The sequence below is a fragment of the Zonotrichia leucophrys genome, chromosome 5 (assembly GCF_028769735.1).
Source record: "Zonotrichia leucophrys gambelii isolate GWCS_2022_RI chromosome 5, RI_Zleu_2.0, whole genome shotgun sequence".
Classification (NCBI taxonomy): Eukaryota; Metazoa; Chordata; class Aves; order Passeriformes; family Passerellidae; genus Zonotrichia; species Zonotrichia leucophrys.
Genome location: NC_088175.1, coordinates 33,421,309 through 33,443,542, shown reverse-complemented (window position 1 = coordinate 33,443,542; position 22,234 = coordinate 33,421,309). Strand labels below are relative to the sequence as shown.

The 22,234-nt window shown below is 48.0% G+C and overlaps 1 protein-coding gene across 3 annotated transcripts in view; it reads right to left on the bottom strand.

The window, feature by feature from the left end:
* Positions 1-2,580: 2,580 nt before the first annotated feature.
* Positions 2,581-22,234, bottom strand: part of CREB3L1 (cAMP responsive element binding protein 3 like 1) — a 44,045-nt gene continuing 24,391 nt past the window's right edge. The window contains exons 3-12 of one of the 3 annotated variants that reach the window (XM_064715196.1): positions 18,731-18,891; positions 17,091-17,169; positions 16,019-16,179; positions 15,251-15,400; positions 14,427-14,485; positions 12,555-12,623; positions 10,163-10,262; positions 6,040-6,154; positions 5,339-5,582; positions 2,581-4,931 (exon numbers count right to left, since the gene is read on the bottom strand). In XM_064715196.1, the coding sequence (XP_064571266.1) occupies positions 4,895-4,931; positions 5,339-5,582; positions 6,040-6,154; positions 10,163-10,262; positions 12,555-12,623; positions 14,427-14,485; positions 15,251-15,400; positions 16,019-16,179; positions 17,091-17,169; positions 18,731-18,891 (1,175 nt within the window). In that variant the 3' untranslated portion in view covers positions 2,581-4,894. Of the gene's footprint in view, positions 4,932-5,338; positions 5,583-6,033; positions 6,155-10,162; positions 10,263-12,554; positions 12,624-14,426; positions 14,486-15,250; positions 15,401-16,018; positions 16,180-17,090; positions 17,170-18,730; positions 18,892-22,234 lie in introns of all 3 variants that reach the window. The other 2 variants (XM_064715195.1, XM_064715194.1) reach the window with 2 other exon arrangements.

Genomic DNA, 22,234 nt, shown 5'->3' with positions numbered 1-22,234 from the left:
CTGACTCTGCTTCTCTCATGAATGGGGTCACCCTTCACTTGGAGCTCCCTGAAGACTTGGGAAGAGCAGGCAGATGCTGCCTGAGGACGATGGGGCTGGACAGTAGGATTGGGTCGGTCCTGTCCTCCTGGCACCCTTCAGCTGAGCCAAGTTGCCTGCTTACCTGGTGCTTACCCTCGTACCTGGGGGACACACAGGAGTGTGTCTCTCCTGTGCTCTGATTTCCTTCTGCGTGGGCACGTGGGACAGTGCAAAGGCATATTGGTATTTACCATACAGACCCCATCCTTGTTTTTGCAGGCATAGGCAGGACATGAGCTTTCTAGGAAGTAGTATTTCTAGTGAGTAAAGCTCTGTGAAGGTACAGTCACCTTCCCTGGGCACAAGAAAAACTTCCACCCTGCTCACCTCTAAAGCCCCATTTCAGCCAGCAGATCAGAAAATCAACACAGATTTGTTGAGGTGGGCCAGGTCAGTGTCCATCTGGTGCTATCACTGTTAACAAGCCCCATAGGCACCTGTGGGATGTGAGGGGGTGCAACTGCCCCATTTTCCCCAGAAGGTGTCCAAAAGCCTGGGCTTCTTGCCTGGTAGCAGGATCAAAGCATGTTTATCCCTTGATGGATATATGAGGCAACTCCCTAGCACAAATCCCAAGAGGGAACAGCAAGAGGGATCATGCCAGGCTTAGAGAGCATGGATACTCTCCTGAGAGCCCTAACTGCCCATGTCTTCTGAAACAAACAAAATATACCCACCAGGCTGCTGCCATGCACTGCCAGTAACCCTTTTGGCAGCAGCCAGCAAAAAAACCTTAGTGTTTTATATTTTTTGTTGTTTTTAATTGTCCTGGTAACAGAACAATTGGGAATAATTTGTCTCTGAAAAACAAAGTCCACGTTCTGTTAGCATTTTTTTGTTCAGGGCTCGTATGAATTGACAGTGCAGAGGCTTCTGAGAAATGTGACCCTGAGTGGGCAGAAGCCCAGCTTGCTGTGGCAAAGCTCAGCTGGGGCACTGGGAGCAGACCAAACACAACTGAGTGAGGCTGAAGGTGACTTGTAAAGAAGGTGACTCTTGCTCTGCTAATTCTCTCAATCTGCTCTAATTAGTTGCTGTAGTCAAATTGGTAGGTGTGATTGACTGGTGCATTTTGGGAGGCATAGCGGGGATCAAAAGATCCTAATGTGTCTGCTTTGAGCAGCTCAGAGATTTCTGGTAGACTGCAGAATTAGGAGGATTTGTCAAGATGAAGGGAAATTTTCTCCTGATGGAAGGGTTCTGATTGGTCTGGCTGTGTTAAAGGAGCCAAAGCCTGAGAACTCATCCTTTTAAGAGTTTCCCTCTTGCACCTGTTTTGGAGTGCCTATGAAGGGTGCAGGCCAAAATCTCCCTGGAAGGCAATTCTCAAAGAGCTGTGTGAAGTTTCACAGGGCTGAGCAAAAACAGGCTGAGCCCTTCCTCTGGATGAAATCTGATGAGTGCAGGGAGCAGCCCCACCCCATGGTGGGGGAAGGTGCATCATACTGACACAGGGTTAGGAGGCTGCTTTTGGATGAGGTGCTGCAGGGAAAACATCAGATTCTCAACTCACAACTAGTTCTGGCCCAGGAAGAAACTGCAGGGCAAGATCAGGCATTTCCTTGCATTGGTGGGTGGGCAGCGGGAAGGGAGCTCTGCATGGGTCTGCAAACCCATGTCAGACTAACCTGCCGTGGATCACACATCAAACTCCCTCTTGGCAGTACAGACCTGGCTCAGAAAAGAGAGCTCCTATCTCTCCCAGACGCTGTTCAACAGCCAGCTTGGTCAAAACAGCAAGGCAATAGCTTTACTCCTCTCCACAAAGAAATTACAATCTGCGGAAAGAGACCTATGTAAGCCCCAAGCCCTACATTCTGCTGTGGCACAGTCCTGCTGTACCTGCCCAGCCAGAGGTGGGAGATAAGGACACCTTATAGCATCTTTCAAAGTCACTCCTGCTTAGGCTGCCTTCCAGACATGGAGGGCTGACTCCAAGGAGTTGCTTCAATGACCAAATTCTAATGAACCCGCTTGAAGCTTGCTAGAAAATGAAAATTTGTTTTCTAGACCCTCAGTTACTTTGTGTTTCACACAAAATCTATCCATTTTTGCAAGTATAAATGGACTGTCAGAGGTACAGGCTGACAGCCAGGACCCAGGTTGTTTCCCATTTGAGCGCAGTTGCTCTGCTTTTACAGTTAATGAAAAGATTTAGGTATTTTTTCAGACAGGATAGGACATCATGCTATGAGCTATGTCTTTGTTGTACAGACCCCTGCACAGCCTCTTCATTGAAGTAGCTCTTTGCTTCTCATGTACTTTCTTCCATGATCTTTCTCCTTCCAAGAAGATGATAGTGGTGTTTCGAGGGGGGGAAAGAAACTGAGGCAGAAGAGTTCTGACTTGTTCAGAACTGCAGAAGAAATGACAAGGACAGTGCTGCTGGAAATAAAACATGCAAGTTTGTTTCTAGCCCCTGACATGGAGCATGAAGTCCCAGTACTGAACCAATTTTGCACATGGCCAGGGAACAGGAGAGGGAGCAGGAGGTGAAGAGCTGTGATGTGGGCTGGTGTGACAACCATGCTTCAATGAAAGCACCTGTCAACCCAGGGCTGATGCTGCATCTTTTTATTTTATTTTTATTTTGCTTCATAAAGCAAATGCAGAGCAAGTGATAGAAGGAGGAGAAAGGGTGGCTTGAAAACAAAGCAAAACAAAAACCACAAAAAAACTAAGAGGGAAGAAGCAGCTGCTGGAGTATAAGTGGAAAGCGAGCTGCTACAAGAAAGAAGTTCATAGATGCCAAGCCCGCACTAATTCTTAATAAAATACAATACTGAAAATAGGATCTCAGAGTCTCCAAAATACAATATCTTAAGGGATCGGCAATAATACAAAATAAGTTTCATTATGTACAAACGAGTTCTGCTCTTGATCTCTGTACAACGGTGGGAGTGGGAGGCACGGGGACATGCTCAGTGGAAGTGTCGGGGTGGGGAGGGTGTGCTTGGACCCGGCAGTGGTTCTTTGTGCTGGGGTGGAGGTGCAGAATGGGGAATGCAGTGGTATCTGATGACCAGTGGGTCCTGTGGGGAGAGCAGAGCAATGCTGAAAGCCTTCCTCTTCCTCACCCCACTGGCCACGCATGCACAATTGCAGCCAGCTGTGTCCAAATTTTCCTAAATGACTTGGAGCGGCAAAACCAATTTTCAATAGGGAGAAAAGAAGGATGTGAGGGCTCTTCCCTCACCTCTAAGTCCTTGAATAAGAGCCATCCCATTCTTCCTCTAAAGGAAGCCTTCTCCACTCCCAGTCTGGGGGGACGAGGAGAGGCTGGGGCAGTGCAGAGTGAGTCGAGGGTGCTTGATGAGAAACAAGCAGAAGAGGAGCCGGCTGTTAGACCTGGCAGAGTGCACAGGGACTCCGTGTTACACATGGGGCAACCTGCCACATCCCAGATCTCTGACACTCGTGTCCCACATTGTCCTTCCATCAAATGGCAGCTGAGGGAATGGAGCGAGGAGACACTTCTGCCTTTTTGCAGGACTTCTGCTGGAGAGGAAGAAGGGTCAGGAATGGGTGCCTGGGTGCTAAAGAGAATGGCATAGGCTTGAGATGATGTCACTTCAACACCAAACTTGGCAAGGCTGGCCTGAGAGGTGGTATGGCGAGAGTTTGCTATCTTTGCTGTCAGCATTTAGAAAGAAGAGGTCTAAAAATGTCTTTGGTGACCCTGGCCAATTCCAACATACCACCTCTTTCCTGACAGATGTACCTGTCTCCAGAAATGCCAGTATGTCCTCAGTGGCTTTCACAACACTATTGTGCACACAGAGGATGTGAGGGGAATGATGGCTAATCTGACAGCCCTCCAATGGGTTGTAGAGCTCTCCTTGGTGGTTCCTAAGAAGACCCCAATTAGGCATGAAGCAGATTCAGGGATGGAGAGCTGGGATAGGGATTGGGTTATGGGAATGTGTTTTTCTCACTCACTCTCAAAGGGGAAGGCTTGCAGAATGGAAAGTGAGAAGACCACTGACCTGGCTAGCACTGCACTGTGGGGCCCAAGCCGGGAACAGAAAGAAAAATACCACCTCTGCCAAAACAGGGGTGCTAAGGGTGGGGAGAAGTGGATTATGAGGGAAAATTGTTCTCTCTTTCAGAGCTCTGGTTACCCAGAAGCTGCTGGCTAATTTTTATGGCGATTTATCTGTCTGGGATCTCTCTCCCCTACTCCGTTTGTGTGCAGATCTTTGCAGATAGTTGGTGTTGAAGTTATGTAGGCATGTCCATCAAAAGAAAACTAGAGCAAGAAAGAACTAGGTTTTCTCTCAATGGAAGCAGAAATATACTAACAAATGGAGGGCAAGGAATGAGCTCAAACTCTCCAGAGCCATCTCTCCAGCACCAGCATCACCCACTCCTAAAACCCTCGGGCAGAACAGTCAATCCAGCACTTTCTCTCTCCTTCAGGTGCATCTGATGTAGCCAAGAGCTACACGTGTGGACAGCCCCCTTGGTCTGGAAGCTTTGGGGAGCGAGCTGAATAGTTTATGGGCTTCCCCTGATCTCCCTCCTCTCCAAGGTGAGCCCACATCCATAGGGTAGTGCTCATTTAAGCAGGAGGTAAGGCCAGAGAAAAGGGAGTCTCAGGGCTTCTCCAGACAGTTATTGCTGGTTCTGGCAGTCCTGTGACTCCCCTCAGAGAGATCAGCACTAAGGGGATGATGGGGAAGGGGAGGAGCTGAACCCAAGGCCAGTTTAGGAGTGTCTAAATGCAGTGTCCTCTCCTGCCAAGTCCCCTCAGTTGCTTGGTGAGGAGGGAATCCTGCAATCAGACAGATGAGGCCTTGAGGTCCAGCAGCTGCTACAAGAATTCAGTTGTCTCACTGGAGCTTGTCTCCCTGAGGAAAAGAAAAGACAAGGCATCAGTCAAGGTTCATTGCAGCCTCCTATGCAAATCCACCTCTCTGTGTGCCCAACTAGTTTGCTCTGACCAGGATGAACTCCTTCCCCAGGGCACTAAATGGGACACAAACCTGGGACCATATGAGTCATCCAGCCCTCCACATCTTTATGCAAGTGGGACACTGCTTAATGGACAAACTTTTGCTCTAGAAAATGAACTTGTTGAACTTGCTCTTATGCTCCCTGCCAGCACTGGCCTCCTCCAGCCATGGCTCTTAGCTGACTGCCTGTCCTGGGTGGCTCAGCTGTCCTTGGCTTGCAGCAGAAGGGACAGATGTGCCTGCTGCTTCCCCCCAGACACTGTGCTGTGCTTTGGGCTCAGAAGGTGGCCCCACCAGCTTACCTCTCATGGAACTGCTCTTTGAGGTGGCTGAGAGTTGGGTCAGTTTGGTTCTGGTCAGGACCCCCCTGGGTTTTGCTCAGATATTTAGCTGTCTCATGTGTCCTGGCCAGATGAGGCCTTCCTTCTTCAGACTGCCTTTTTTTGGCTTCCCACCCCTCAGGATGGTCCATGGTCAGGAAGGAGCTATAGCTCTCTTCTAAGGAGCCAGCACCCTCATCATAGAAAAGGAGGCTCCGTGACTGAACTGGAAAAAAAGGAGAGCATTGGTTAACAATGAGGGCAAGATCTCTTGCAATGGGTGTGGGTCATGATGGTGGTTTCAGCACATGCTCACCCAGCCTTGTCCATGTGGAACTGTGCAGGATACCCTCCTCCCCCTGGCTTCATGAAGCAAACGCCCCCCTGGACACACAGCCTCTTCAGAAGACAACCAGTCTGCCCTGGGACTTTTCCCTCATGTTCCTTCCTTTGACACTTGCCATGTTTTGGGACAATGGCTAGCATAGAATGACAACAGGCCCAACAAGGAGCTGTTATGGAGTTTGTACCACAAACAGATTAGGAGAATTCCCTTGCCACAGTCCCAGCATATGGGGAAGGCACAGAGGTGAGGATGCTATGCCTGATCAGGGAGTGTTGAGAGAAGAGCTGGAAATGGTTTGACAAGTTGAAATGGAGGAACACATTAGACTCACTCTTACTAGTTGTGTAAATATCTGGTGCTGGTGTTGCTTTCACTGTCTGTGATGCTGAAGAGAATTCAGGGAGACAGGGCATCAGGGATCCCAGGATCAGAACGAAGCAGAGTGCCAGCACCTAGAAAGGAGATCAGCACAGAGTCAGTGCCACTAGCCATGACGAAAACTCCCCCCACAGCACAACCACATGAGGCTGTGTAAGAAGATCTGGTCAGACTGACAACTGGGTACCTGTGGTTCCCCAGACAGGGAAGGGACTTGCTGTGCTAATCTCTGCTGCAAATTCAAGAAGGGAAGCCAGAAACTTCCTCTTGTTGCTTTATTTGGAGTATTTCTGGTTCAATTGTGAGAACGTGCATGTCCTATTGAGGAGAGATAGTGGAAGGCATAGCTGAGAAACAAGCTGAAAAAAAGGAGACTCAACAGAAGGGACAAACTCTGCCTGGACCAAATGGAACCTGACCATTGGCTTAGCAGGAGCTGTTGTGGACTGTAAAGAAAACAAGTCCACTGGGAGAAATCTGTGAGGTACTACACTCAGAGCAAAGTGAATCTACTATCCATGCAAGGACAGAAATGACAGGAGAACTGCCGTTGCCTAATACCTGATAGAAAAGATGCAGAATTTTAGGAAAGGTTAAATTTATGCTTGATGGGTAGGTATGCAGGACCATGTGTCAGTGCCTTCTGCTACCAAGCAGAGCAGTCAGAGCTACTGGGCAGTGATAACAAGAGAAAGGTACATGAAATCTCCCCTGAAATCCCTCAGGTAGGTTTGGAGCTATCTGGAAATTCTGCCATAACAGCAAAGCTTCAGAGTGAAATGCCAATGCTGATCATAAGGGACTCTACAGAGCTTAGGGAACTGCCAGTACAGAGCAAGAAGGCACACATGGGAAATGGTACAGAGACAAATTACTCAACACTCATGCACCATGCATGGTCTGTAACTACCTGCTGCCAGCTCAGTGCTCAAACTGAGCAGCCAAAGAGGCAATGCATCTGTTGGTAATTTCTACTAACTATGTATAAACTAGCAAATTTGATCTTGGTGGATGCCTGTGGGGACAGCCAGCAATTGCTTGACTGCTTTTCAGAAGTCACCTATTTTAGAATACCTGTGCCTAAGTAATGCACAGAAGCTGGTACATCAAGCTGCAATCCACATCAGTGGATTGCAGGAGATGTGGAAGATGAAATAGTAACATGGGGATACTGTGTTATATAAAGAAGGATTTTAATTATCCAGAGTCTTCATGTCTGGTTTTAACGTAAGGACATTAAATGAAGGCTGCATAGATGCTATGGAAATGTGTCATATCAGGCACATGAAGAATTTAGAATCCTTATTCAACAAAAACAGAGGAAAAAATAAATTCTGAATGGATGTTGCTTGGAATTATCACAGCCAAACACACAACTTGGAGAAAAGGGAGCCAGCCCTGTAAAGTCTGTTCTTTCCTTCTAAAGAAAACCAGGCTTTTTGGGCTGAGAAAGAGCAGTAAATTAACATCTTGCTTTAACATAGCTTTCAGCTGGGGTTTTGCAAAACAGCACTGTTTTTACTGTTTTGTTTCAGGTTAACTCTGATGCTCTGATTCAGTCCTAGTTCAAACTCTACAACACTTCATAACAGTAACTCTTGGCTTGATTTGGAGTAACATTTATGTCACAGCTTTTGACCATCTTATTATTTGACCTCTTAAAATTGAGGAAAATTAACCTAGAGAAGACTACTGCAAAACCATTTGGAAAGGTGGAGGCAAAATTAATAATAAAATAAAAGACATACTGAGAGTGTATTTATCAAAGGTTCACTGTCAAATGGTGAGGAAGTAGCAGATGGAGTAGCAGAGAGATCTGTTACAGATCTGGCAAGATTCAGTATTTTTAAGCTTGACTTAAATGATGGACTGTATCAAATCTGCAGATGGCAGGGACTACAAGCAGACTGGCTTTTGGTTAGTATTCAAATTTGGAATGATCTTGACCATGGGAAGAAATGGTCCAAGAGAACACTGGGAAGATATATACAGACAAATGTGGGGACCTGCTGAGAGCTCTGAGGTGGCAGGAGTGATTAACAGAGGAAATACATCAGTAGCCATGTGTTTCAGCTGTCCTACAGAAGAGGCTCTGGGAGTTAAGGTCAGCGTTACTTTGCAAAGGGCAAATCTCAGCCCAAGCATTATGAACAGGCTTTCTGGCTGGATTTGTACTGGCCTTCAGGTGGAACACTATGCCCAGCTTTGGACCCTATACTTCTAAGAAGATGCAGGGCCATTGGAGAAAATCTGGAATGCAGCTCTGGGAACAATCAGTGATTCAGTAACTCAGCCTTTGAGGGAAAACTGAAGAAATCATGGTGATTTAACAGACCAGACTGAAGGGAGTTGCTCAAAAACAAGAATTTTCAAATATGTAAAATGCAGCTGCCCAAAGGGAGAATAAACAGATCTTGCTTACAATGGGCAGAAGAAGTTCTAATAGGCTTAAGCTGCTGCAAGGGAGATTGAGATGGGATAGCAAGAAAGCTTTATCTGGGAAAGATTACATAGCACTGGAATGGTTTGCTTGAGGAGGCTGAGGACTGCTCACCACTGGAGCCTTCAAGAAGTGGCAGTACAAATATTCAGGAGCAATGACACAGGGCTAAAGAAGAAGGGTAGCCTGCTCCACACCGATGCTGCAAGACACAATGATTCTACATATCTGTCATGATAACGAATGCTGTACTTGAAAATGGAAAATGAGAACTCAGAGGCTTATGAAAGGAACTGGTGAAAGATAGAAAAGCAAATTACAAATTCTTGGAATGCTTCAAAGCTAGGAAGTCAGAGAGTGGGTGTGTGGGCTGAGATGCCTGCAACAAAGGGAACAGCAAGGAGACACAGGACATTGTTGGGAAGCTAAATTAGATATTATATCAGCCTTTAGCACAGGGGTTGTCTGCAAGGTACCTCTTCTAAAATTGTTTATTCCAGGTAGTAGCATTGAAGAATTGTTGGAGCCAGGGGTGCTCTGATGAGCTGCTGCATTAAGGAGCAATGAGTCACTGGGCTCAGCTGGGTCACACCCAAAAATGTGGAAAGAACTTGGGAATGAAGACAGAGAGCAGGGACAAGAAAAGACAGTCATTAAAATCTGGTCTGACATGGGAGCAGCAAAGAGCAGCAAAAGGTTGAGCAGACTTTGAAAGGAGAAAGTGCTTGAAATTACAGAGCAGGGCTCTGGAACCAAGAAAACTCATTGAACCAGGACCAAAAAACAATCCCTCAGGACACTGAGGGTGCTGAGAAAGTGGGGCAAGTACCTCACCATCTGCTTGCATTTTGTGACTGCTAACAGTACAGAAGTGATAACCAGATATAGATAACTAACTCTGACAAATTTGTCACGAGCAGCTACTATGACAATCCTGCAAAGACATCACAGGGGTGAAGATTATATTTTTACTACGGATCATAAATTTCCCCCAGAAAAAAAAAAGAGATGAAGATTAAGCAATTTGTTCTATTTACGGCTATATGCTGGCATGCTCTAAAACTCCTCAATGAAGCCAATATTTATTAACCATGATCCTCCACTATGAGGCAAACAGGGATTACCAAAACAACAGACAACCCCGAATTATTATGGTTAGTCAAAAGGACAAAGAGAATTCCAGCTGGATTTAACAAAGCCTATGTGGAGGCATAGCAAGAACAGATGCCATTTCTTGCTGATAAACACAAGGTAATGCCCACTGGGATGAATACTTGGAGTATTCATCTGCCCTGCTGAGTTAAACATTAAGCATTACCAGCTCAGCAAAAGAAAACTCTGCCCATTACAATGGAATCTCATTGAAGATTTTTGCTGAATGGCTAATAGCTAATGAAAAGCAAACAAAGTGCTTTTTTGCCCAAAGAAGAAGGCAGTGAAAATGCAGGAATTATTCTAATGTTGTTGCATAAACAACTGATGTATGTATGACACAGGGCCCAGCTCTGGTAAATATAACACAAAAGGAAAGAGCAGATATAACTGACAACTGAGCTGGACAGGAAAGAGGGCAGAGACAGGCAATCAGCAAAGCTGTCTGGAGAAGCATGGCCAATAAGGAAGATGGAAATGAAGCTTATACCATTAGACAGGTCCCAGTCTGCGTGGAAGCCATTTTATAAGGTCTGGAGACTTTCCCAGCTACCAGAGCCTGAAGCTTCTGTAACTGCTGGAGCAGAGTCCTGTGATAGGAAACAATGCATATCAAAACTTAATAAGGAGGTAGAAGCCAGTAAGTGAGCCAAGAATACCACTACCTGCTTCACATTGTACCTTGATTTTCCCTTCTTGTGAAAACAAGTATCTCCCGTTTGCTGTATATTGCTTAAGTTCTCTGACCAAACAGGCTTGGGAAACAAGAAACAAAAAAGGGTCTTATCAGTGGATCCACCACCACCTTTACTGCACCTACCCACTATTATGAATGACTATTATCTAGGGCTCCTGGGTGCCTGAAAGCCCAGCCAGTGAATTCCCAGAGCAGTGGAGAGCCAGCATACCAAGAAAACCAAGATCTGGCATGGAGGCTGAACTTTGTAGACAGGTCAGACCTTTAGCACAGGCTTGCCTGCTCCCACTTCATTCAGAGACACGTACTCTGAAGCTCGACTTGTGCCCCAAACTGTGGTGGAGAGAGAAGTAAGAAACAGTTGTGATCCCCTTGAGCTTCTTCAGTCTTGGCAAATTCTGCAGAGGAATGTAGGCAAAGCCAAATCTTGAGTTCAGCAATTAATTAATTCTCTGACTGCCCTGGCTGGAACACATGCTAAGGTCTCTCTGCCCCATTTAACTGTTCATGGGCATCTGCACACACACAAAACAGTGTTAGGTGTTACCAAGAGCTACTGAGCCCTTCACTGAGCTGGTGAAGGAATCTGGGATGAGGGAGACTACAGAGTGCACAGTTCCCAAGAGTTGCATACTATTGAAATGGAGGCTATTGCTGACTTTCCCTCTGGGAGCACTGACTGTTTTACACAAATATGTCTGAGCTTTCATAAAATGCCAGGTCCTGGAACCAGGAGATTGCAGGAGATTCCCAGCTTTGTCCCTTTCCAAATCCTATTTTGCTCCATGTACATGTGGAGGGAGAGAAGCACAGAGTGTCCCACTGGCAGTGCTCAAAAACCAAACTAAATTAGAAGGAACACAATGTGTATTTTAGGGGGAAAATTAAAATCTCTTGGCTTTTAGGACAGTTTCCTCATTTTCAGGGTGGGACTCACACTTTTTCAGCAGGAGAGCTGCCCACACTCCCAGAGAGGCCAGGGGGTAAGATGTGCCCCATGCGTGAGAGCAGCTAAGCAGCTGTATCTCTGGCAGACAGGAGACCTCTGGCTCTCACACACCTCAGCCAGACCATGCCTGGCAAGCCCCAGTCCCAGCTCCAGTGTCAGGCCTGGAAGCCAAGGCCACTGCACTCATGAGGTGGATGGGAAAAAGGTGTGCAGTGAAGCCCCTTGGAGTCCTCCATGAGCTGACATGGCAGCTGAGGAATGGGTGAGGAACTGGCTCTCTGGCTGTGGCTCTCCCCTGCAAATTGAGCTGATAAAAATGGAGCTATAGAGACAAGCATCCTCTGCAGTTTACCCTGCCCTTGCTCACACCTGTTGTGCCCAGTAAGAGGGAGCAGAGCTGGGCTCTCCTCTAGCTCTGGCTGCCCTTCCCCACTGCAGGGTGGAAATCTTCATTATTTGCTTCCAAGGAAGCAAATTCCCTCTGTAATTGATGGGCCAGCTCTGCATATAAAAAGCACAAGTGCTCACCAGAGCTTTGGGTGAGGAAACACAGAGCCTTGGGTGAGAGAACTTTGGGGCTGTGGGAGCCAGCTTGCTCCTTTCAGGTGAGCAGTAACAGAAGATGAGACAGAGATTCTTTGGTCTTGCTTTGCCTAAAAGAGGCTGAGAAAGGGCTGGAATACCACATGCACAACAAATTGCCCTGGATTTGGTGGGAGTTGGGATCTCTGCTTTTATTAGAAGAATGGGCTTTCCCTGTATTCACCGAGCCTGTTCAGCTTTCTCAAGAGAAACCTGAAACAGCCACACTATGCCCAGGGCATTTTATTTCTCTGAAGGGCCCAAAAGCAGAAACAGTGGGTCTGAGAGGCTGCTGGGGCCTCCCTTATTGCATCTGTCCTGGACACAGACGGAGCCCTGGAGGGGAATGGAGAAGGCAGCATGAGCCCAAAGGATTTGCAGGGAGAAGGACAAAGTGACATGGGAAACATGCCTTCCCTCCCTCCCCTTGCTGTGGAGTGTCCTGGCATCCCAACACAAACATTCCAGCTTGCTAACCAAACCCAGCTGCCTCCTCGCCGTCCTGGGCTCAAAAGCAGCGCCTGGCCAAGCAGCACCGTGCAGGAGCTGGGAGCAGCCTGCTTTTCTCTCCTTGTCCCCCCGCTCCAGCACTCCTGACTTCCATTCCTACCCACCCTGCCCTACCCACAGAGGGCCAAGTCTAGCTCCTCTTACCTGTTTGCATTTTCTAAGGTCTCCACTTTTTTCCAGAGTTCATTGTTTTCTGTTGTGTATGTCTCTACCCTATGGGAATAAAACCCACAGCCAGTTAGTCACAAAGGCCAGAGAGATTAAGACAATGCAGTCCTTGCTTTTCATGGGTTATGGAGGCTCAGTGGCTTCATCTGTCACCTGCAGATATGGTCCTGAAATCAAATGTTACTTGGCCCACCTTGCTGCTGCCAGCCCCAATGGAGCGGGGATGAGACTGCAGGTTGACAGTTACATGTGACAGTTCCCAGTTCAGCATCTTCTGTGGGTTGGGAGAGACAGTAGCACCTGGTTACAGGCAGGTCAAGTCAGGACAGACCCAAAGTCATGCAGGCATTTCCATCACTTCCAAACCCCTCTAAGAAGCATGAAAAAGGAGGAGGGGAACAAAGTCAAACCCCTCCCTGAGAATCTGCCCTGGGCTCTGTGCCCTGGCGGTGAAATCCAGGCCGCTCTGTGCAAACGCTGGGCCAGCTCCGACTGCAGGCACTTGAGGGCAGCAGAGAACCTGCAGGCTCCTTCTCACGGCTTCCGACGGGTAAAGTGGTTGGGCTGCAGCTGGGACAAGGGAAGGGGAGTGCCTCCAGGTCGGGAGAAAAGCAAGCCAGATAGAGACGCAGCCTGATCCTGCTGGAGGTTTGCAGCACAGCCTTTGAACCAGGCGTTCCGTGCAAAAAGTGGGCTTCCAGCAAAAGTGTCAAATTGAATGGGGAAGGGCCCAAGTACAGGCTTTGACAAACCACTTTTTAGTAAGCCAAGCTGACCAAAGACATGTTCTATAAAAAAAAAAATCACTGAATGCTGCTTTTGGTTCACATTTAAACCTGGCATTGTTTGAAAGCCATCTGTCATAGCAATGCTCTAGCGTAACAAACTGCTTAGTACATAGAGGCACCACAGCCACATCTGGGGAGGAGGCCCCAGCACCAAGCGCCCTGGACCTGCCCTTTGAGCGAGGTCAGCCAGCTCCTCAGCCCTGGCTTGAAGGTCCCCATATGGGACACTAGCTGGAGGTGATGTGCTCTGGTGCCTGGACGTACCCATGCATACTGAGGCCCCTTGAATCATCTGCTTTAATTGAGCATTTCTGTGCAACTAGAGAAGATAAATACATCAGGGAGAAGAGTTAATTGAAGTTGGGTTTGGGGGTTGTTTTTTCCATTTGCTGATCTCAGATGGTGTTAGTAACTGGGAAGAAGATAGTAATTATACAGAAACATGAATTTGTGCCTGGATTGCAGCATTCTTCTTTGCCTGGGAATGCGCATTAGGGGTTGCTAGCATAGGAGTTTTCTACCCCATCAGTGTCATGTGACTGGGTTAGGCCCGCCGTACACAGGAGAAAAACAAGGTTGCAAGGAGAAAAACAAAGTTAATGCAGAGAGTAGAAGTGGAGGAGAGTGGGGAACAACTGTAATGCAAGGTTTTTCTTGCTGTCAAGTGTTTGTGTGTCTGACTTCATGGGAAGAGAGGGGGAAAAAGCCATGATCAGTGCCCTCCAACAGCTTGCCACATATGGGACAGACAAAATAGAGGCAACTTCTCGTGGGGAAACCCAAAATCCCACCTTGTTGGCAGCCGAAACAGCCTGTCTTTTTCAGGGGACTAGCCAAATGAAGCAGTTGGAAACACAAAATTTCTTGCCCAATCTTTATCCCGCAAGAGGATTTCTAGGAGGGAGGAGAGTAGGGGCAAGATCCCAAACCAAACTCCTGGGCAGCCAGCCTTGCAAGGAATTGTATTTTTTAAGCAATTCAGAGACAAAATACTAGAAAGGCAGTCTGTGCATGGTCAGGATTGCTTTTTTCAAAGTAAGACTGAGAAGAAGAAACTTACTTTTTCTCTAGACATTCCACATACTCTTTCTTCTTTCTGCGGCTCTCCTGAGCAGAGATCTGTGAGGGGGGCAGAGGGGAGTCAGTATCATAAGTCTCTGGATGTTTTTTTGTGGCTCATGCATCTTGTCTGTCTCCTGTGCACACAGCATCCTAAAGGCAAATGGGGAGTTGCCTTCCTACTGATCTCTAGGCCAAAACTGGGGGGGGGGATTGATGCTGTAGGTATGCAGCTCTCCTTGGCTTGTAACCTGCAACTATTTGTTGCATTATGCCCCTCGCTGCCCTGCCAAAAGCATCTTCAGGGTTGCATTCCACTCCACTGACTCACATGGGTATGTGCTGTGGCCATTTGGGCTGATTCTGCTCCAGGCCACTTCTGAGTCACTGGGTGATTAGTTCAGTCTCACCATTTCTCCCAGAGGATGCTTTCTAATCCCAGTCTAAAGTATCACAGCCTCTGCCTGGTTAGTGAACACTCTGCATCACCCATCCCACACTATGCAATGGCTTTGGTTTCCCTGTCCTAGCAACAAGGTCTGACCTGACCAGTTTGTCTGACCTGTGGACCCTATCCCACACCACATACTCCCAGGAACTGTACTGGAAGTCACACTTCCAAGATATGGCTGTATGCAAAGCATGCAAGCACAAATGCCCTTTGGCACATTTTGTGGGTTGGGAGGCTCATGCTAGTGTACCAAAGGCACGATCCCACCTTTTCTGAGCTGCAGTGACACTGAGGAGGTGAGGGTAACTACAGCACTGGGCAGCCTAAGACGCTCTGGAATCATGGGAAATGAATGATTCATTTTTTGCAGTCACCTTGTTCTTGATTTTCCTCCTGACCCTCTTCAGTGCTTTCTCCTCTGCTTTGGTGAGGGGCAGCTTGGTAGGAATGGGGTAACCCTCTGCAATCAAGGTGCGCTTCTCTTCTTCAGTCAAGAGCAGTGGGCCAGAGGTTCCTTGTAACTTCTGAAACACATAGAGAGCATTCATCAGTGTCAGCAAGGAGTTCTACCCCAGTGATCCTCCTTAAGGCCTTGCATAGCAGCCAGAGGCTGTACACATCAGAGTGGAATACACTGCTGCCCACTGACACCAAACAGGTACAGGGCATTGCTCTTTCCTACTCTCAACCTGATCTGGGGGCACAGCTCAGCAAGCAACTTCTTTCCTCTTTTACTTGGGAGGGCATCTGTTCCTTCATAGTGAGGCTGGCTACACACTTGCACACCTGCCAACAAACTTCTGGGCAACAGTTAAAATGGTCTGGTTACTGGAATTCTCAGTAATTCCTCTCTCATTAGCCTTCTCAGAAAGTCCTGTTGGTGCATAGGCCACTTCCCAAAGTATGGATGAAAGACAGCACCTGCTAAAACAAAGTAGATGCTGGTAGATATGCAAGATTCATTGAGCATCTTCTCACTCCTGTAAGCATTTACCCTTGTGCTAAGACATCACATTGCCTTGACAGAGCATTTCAGCTTGGAGTACTTAGCAAGGGCAGGAACCTCCACATAAGCCCTGGAAATCCTACAAACCCCTCTGAGCAGCAAGGAAGCCTGTGTCCCAGCCCTGTTGCCTCCTTACATGTGGTGCTGTGAGGAGAGGTGAGGAGGAGATGGCAGTAGAAGAGCGAGCAGCAGGCCGGGCTGGGCTGGAGGGAGGCAGGGACCGAGGGCTCTGAGATCCGTCACTGTCACTGCCATGGCTGCTGGGTGGAGTTGGAGGCATCTGCACCAGGTCATCTACTGAGGAATAAGGAGATCAAGTCAATGGCTCTCATGTCAGCCTGTTGGTACAGGCATAGGGTTATACCCCCTGTCATAACACAGGGTTGAAAGGAGAGGATGATGAATTTCAGAAGATGGGGTGAGCCTGAGAAAAAGGCTTGACTGAGCACTGCCCAAGACAGAGGTTAGACTGACCTCAAATGTGCTAAACTAGGAACTGCAGAGGAGCTGGCAGGGCTTTGCCAAGGAACTGAAGGTATTTACAAAGCAATAAGGTGCTCCAGTGTCAAGCAGAAAGAAGTAAAAAGCCTGTGATGTTTTGCTCCATAGCCTGTTCACAAGTACAGGAAGCTCTGTGAGAGCAGAGCTCTTCCAAAAGCACTGCAGGGCTCACACACTTGCCAGCACACTTGATCCAACGGAGCTCCGGTCACTCAGTTGGTTTCCAAGCACTTGAAAACTGTCCCCAGTTTGTACTGGAGAGCCCTAGGGGCCTTAATGGAGGTGGGAATATGCCTAAGGAATGTCTCTCTGCGGCAGTGGGAGTTCCCATAGTGCTTTCATTTGTGCATCGGCAGATTTTCAGATGCTTGGGTTTCTTTCAAATTAAACTGGATCCTGAATTTCCTGACTTTCAGATGGTTATTTTTGGATAGCTCTACAGTCTCTCTGAGGATTTTAAAGGCACTCTTGCATATTTCCAACTCTGAAGTAGCCTGTTTTGCCTGGGAGTCCCTGTCTGAACAATTTTGTTTGTGGCTCCTGATGCAGACACTGATCTGAGCTAGAACAGTGCCCACTCTTCTGGTGTTCTCTGCCCCAGTGCTACCTTATATGCACAGCTCTGCCTTTAGGTGTTGTCTTTCTGCCCTGTATATAACAATCTATAGCTGAGTAATATAGTTGACCAGGAAATTCTATCTTCTTACCTGTAGGTACATTTAGAAACTGGTTCACCTCTTTGGGTTCAGCTTTGATCACAGGTGCTGGAGTCATTTCTATAGGAACCTGCGGAAGAGAAGCACAAAGAGCTCTTGGCCACTGCCACATCCCCTGCCCAGAAGGCTCCCACCAGTTCTGCCCATAGCCACTGGCCAACTGCTGCCTGTCCTGCCCCATCTCACAGCTCTGCCCCAGAGGAGCCTCTCACCACAGAGGAAACCAAGAGTTCAAACATAAGCCACTGAAGTCTCAGTTGCTGGGCACACAGAGTGCAAACACATTTACACAGGAAGTGGCACTGGAAGATGGATGTGCTGCCAAGCAATGCACTGAGCTGAGTATCTCCAAAAGGGAGATGACTTTTATTCTTGGCAATTCTTCCTTTGATAGACCCAGACAGTGTAATTTAAACCAACCCCTGTGTTACCATGGGAAGTCCTTCTTTGATCTGCCTTCATTATAAATGGGAGTATAAAGGTTGTACAGAAACAGAACAACCATGCTGCCCTGTTCATGTGACTTTCACCAGGGACACTGGGCAACTGTTTCCAATTGGAAGGGACTGAGAGCTGAATAAAGAGTAGATTTACTCCCATCTGTGTTATGCTGCCCCTCAGCCTCCTGGCTTGCCAGCCCCCAGCCCACCATAGGGTGGAGTTTTTACACTGAACAGACACATTGCAAACTCCTCCAGACTGTAAACACAGCTGAGAGAGCACCATGGTATGGCTGCTGAGCATACACAGCAGAGATTGGAGGGCACAGCAAGTTCAAGCTGTGTAAATAATAGAGGAAGTTTGTGCACAGTTTTGGCTGGAAGAACCCATTTGTTTTGGATGGTTGTTTAAATAGGAAGATGTTCAACATGAGTGAAAAAAGGAACGGAACCCCAGAGATGTTCTACTGTTATCTACTGAGCTGCTACAAGATAGGCAAGGTCTGTGTGAGACTGGTCAGACCTTCTCATCCAACACAGCTGGACTCAAGGCCAGCTGAACTAAGCCCTCAACTTACACCCACATACCAGTGGCATAAGTGAACCTCCTTCAGACAAACAGACTTCTTAAGAACCTAGATATGACCAAAAGAGTTGGCCCCTTGTTACACAGAAATAATAAATCCTGCTGCTTCATAGGAAAAGGCAAGCAGGACCTAGAGTGGGACCAACATTTCCAGTGAGCAGCTCCAAAGAATGAGAGGCCATGTGACAAGTCCAAAGCCATGAAAAAGGCAGTGGCAGAGCAGGGGTCTATACGGAGGAATAGTGAAGTCACTGGCATCACATTAATTGACACTGTTCTCTGAAAAATGAAAATAAGCCAAGAGTGGCTACAGAGATACTGGCATATTAGAGGGGGCAGATCTCCAGTAGGTGCAAGCTTAGAGCTTTTGGCTTTTGTGCCAAGGAAACATGCTTATATTTAACCAAGATTGTAAAGCCTTCTTGGCTGCCATTTCAAGAGGAGAATGACAAATAATAGAGTGTCTGGGCTTTGTAACATCTTCTCCTGTCTGTTCAGTAGCTAAATCACCTTGCAGGACCCTGCAGTCTCATGTCTGCATCTGCATCACCAGGGGTGCTGCTGTGTGAGAGCCCAGGTTCCCAACACATCTTAGATGGGCTCACCTCCTCGGGGAGTGGCAGTCTCTGCAGAGGATTGAGGTTCAGCACTGGTATGGAGCTGGCAGGTAGCTGGGACTCAGGCAGGTCTAGAGGCAGGTTCTGTTCCTGTTTCACCATGATGGAGCATAGTTTGGGCCCCAGTGACCACACTCCATTCTCCAGCTCTGAAACATGCACAACATGAGAGTCAAACTCCAGCAAGAGGAGGGCAAGGAGAAAAGAAGCCATGCAGACAGCTTCCTCTGACTGAGGAGGCTGCCTCTCCAAGTTCAGCACTGTCACCACACAAGCATGTGTGGCGACTGTGTACACAACACAGAGTACAAAAGGGAATGAACCCCCAGTGTGTGCTCCACAGTGTGTGGGGAGCAGACAGGACAGAGATAGAGGAATTGTGTCTCTGCTGGGCTCTGACTGTACAGCCCAGGCTCTGGAGGACAGTTGCAGGGTTTCTCCCCCAGTAATGTCTAGGTCTCATCCTCTGGAGCTTATTTATATTTAGGGTTCAGTGAGAGGAGGATGCTGGGCTGTTGCTCCATAGGCAGCATGGCCAGCATCACAGATCTGCCAGGTGATTTACCTAGAATAGCACCATCTCTGTGCTGGTGAGCTGGTGAGAGAGCAAGCATGATGACAGTGAAAGGCTGGCAATGCTGCTTTGGCCACCTGATGATGTTGTGCCAAGTACCAGGGCTTTGCTGCATGACAGAAGAGGAAGGAGGTCTACTTCTGTGGAAGGAAGCCCACTGCAGCACCTTCTTGTGAGGCTGCTTCCGCAGCTGCTCCCCTCAGTCTCACCTCTGAGACTCTCTTCTCTACCCTGAGCTGCTCAGGGGACTGCTGTCCACAGCTGTACCCTGCTGCCATTGCTGGCAGGGACAAGAAGCACCAGTGAGGGAAAGGGAATGTCTGAAGAGAAATGAATGGAGCAGTGGGGACATGCTCCCCTTGCCTCCTGCCTGCTCTGTCCCATGCACATCTGTGGTGTGAGCCTGGCTTGCCACTGGAAGTAGAGATCCCAGATAAACTGCAGATGGGAAAAGGACTGCTAGGCAGGAGAGCTACCTGGGCTCTGCTCTAAACTTTCGGTCTTTGCTCTTCAAATACTTCAGCCTGCCAAAAGGCTACTCCCAGCTGGCCTGCAGCCTTGCACCCTCGTTCCTAATCCTCATCCATTCCCTTTCCCTTTTTATCTGACAAGTAAAAATACATTTGGCTTGACATAGGACAGACTATTGCTAACTGTGTCACCAGAGAGAGCTCCAGTTGCCTCCACAAGGCCACAGTCTGACTCACTCTCTAACCTCTCTGCACTGCTCTCTGCATGCAACACTCTCAGTCAGGCCCAGGGATGTTGCCTAGCTGTCTGCTGCCCAGAGCAGTTCTGCAGTGCAGGCCTCAGTCCAGAAGATGTCCTGGCAAGAGGAGAGAGGGAGAAAGGTCTTTCTCTGCTCCAGAAAAGCCTGCACAAAGAAGAGTACAAACAAGCAGCTGTTCACATGGGAGCTGCCATCTGATCTAACTTAAACATACGTTAACATTGTCTTTGCCCTACTCAGCCTCTGTTTTCAGGAGAGGCCAGGGCAGAATCCTGCCTCTGGCCTTTGCTTGGACAGAGGGGTGTTAAAGCCCAGACAAGAATTCTATATGATAACACAGTGTTGGCCTTGCCAATGGAATATGTTGTTTTCCTGTCTTTGGTCTAGCACCTCTTATTTCTGCCCAGCAAGTCTCTCTAGCAGATGTTCATTCCTTCCAGCTGCCTCTGTGACTGGACGTTGTCAAGCACAGAGGCAGATCCTGTGGCTGCTGCGTGTGTGTCTCAGCTGTGAGTGCTGCTCTCAGTGCTGCTGGATTGCTTTCTAGAGCTTCCCACAATGCAGCAGGGCCAATGTCATCAGGCAGCATCTCAGGCAGGGGTGCACTGTACAGCTGAGACAACACAGAGCCTACTGAGCAGACACAGAGTGGATTGTGTTTTCTCTGTTCTGCTAAGGACACTGAACCCAAAGCAAGTAGTGAAGTCCTAGTTACCCTGGTATGCAGACAAACACCTTCTGATGGAAGGAGGCAAAGTGTCACACAGCCACCAGTGTTTGTATCCAGAAAATTTGGACTGACTTCTGCCTTTCACAGAAATGAGGGACCTTGAGAGATCTTTCAGTCTATCCTACTGCTCTAGGCAAGTTCAACTAAACCTATGTCAATCCTGATAGATGATTCACTTGAACCTACCCCTTTGAAAAGTGCTGAAGAGTTCACAGCATCCTCCATTCAAACTCTTCTGTGGTTTTGTAATGCCCACCATGGGAACATTTTGCCTGCTGACTACTCTGTAGTTCCTTACTGTCATTTGAAGCCTTTTCCTCCTCATCCTTTTTGTTGCAAAGATCTGCATTTCTCTTTTTCTCAGATGTGTGGGGTATCTTTCTGTGAGGGCTGCTGCTGAAGCAAGTTACCAGACAAGGGAGAGCAGACCACCAAGGGCTCTCCCGGACCAGACTTGACTCAGTGAAAGAGCAGCCTCCAGTGCTGTCAGTCCAGACAGGCCAAGGAGCAGACACCCAAATAAGTATGTGCCGTCCTCCCATTTCCTGTCTACATTCTGACCCTGGTCTCTTTCCCACCCTCGGAGATTCTTCTGGGGAGTGATTGGGTTACAGAATCAGAGACAAATAAGCCATCAGAGGGTCAATGAGAGACTGAGGAGTAGGCATCTTTTGTAGAGGCATCTAGGTTCTGCTGCCTGAGAGGATGTTTCAGAGGTAACACTGTAACACTGCAGATTTCACTGTAAGTTGGTGGATGAGGCATGCCAAGACACTCATCCTCTGCTCTAGATATTCTGTAGATGCTCTGTACCTACTGGGAAGAAATGTGGCTGAGAGATATCTGTAGCTGCCCAGGGCTCAGGAGGCAAAGAGCAGTGAGAAAGCAGGACCTGTACAGGAGGGCAGGCACTAACCTGAGGCTGGTCCAGTGCTCACAGTTCTGCACAACCCTGGCTCTCCCTGCTCCTGGCATCAAATCACACCCTGCAAAACTCAGGGCTGGTACTGAGGGATGAAGCAGCCAATCAGTATGCACAAGCCATCTGGAAAACAGACTCCACTGATAAGCAGGGCCACAATGCACCCAGTGGCTTGCCCTAGCTGGCCTGTGTTAGTGGGAACCATGTGGGAAGGGGCAGGATTTGGAAGAGTTTTGGAGATCTGCAGAAAAGCTGCGAGAAAGCTGATAAAAAGCAAGCTTCAGCCAGCTCCAAGCCTAGACAGAGCAGGGGCATTCCTGAGGAGCTCTGTAGAATGAGCAGAGCTTGCTTAATGTTAAAGAAAAAATATTTCTGGGTAATTAATTGGAATTGAATGTCTAAAAGGATTGAGACTGGATGGAGCTGTGCCAAAAGGACTGCACAGTGTTGCAAATACTGGACCTGACTCAGGGTTTCACTAGAATATGACTCACATGCAATTATGAGCCAAAAAAGCCCTGGAAAGATGAGCTGAA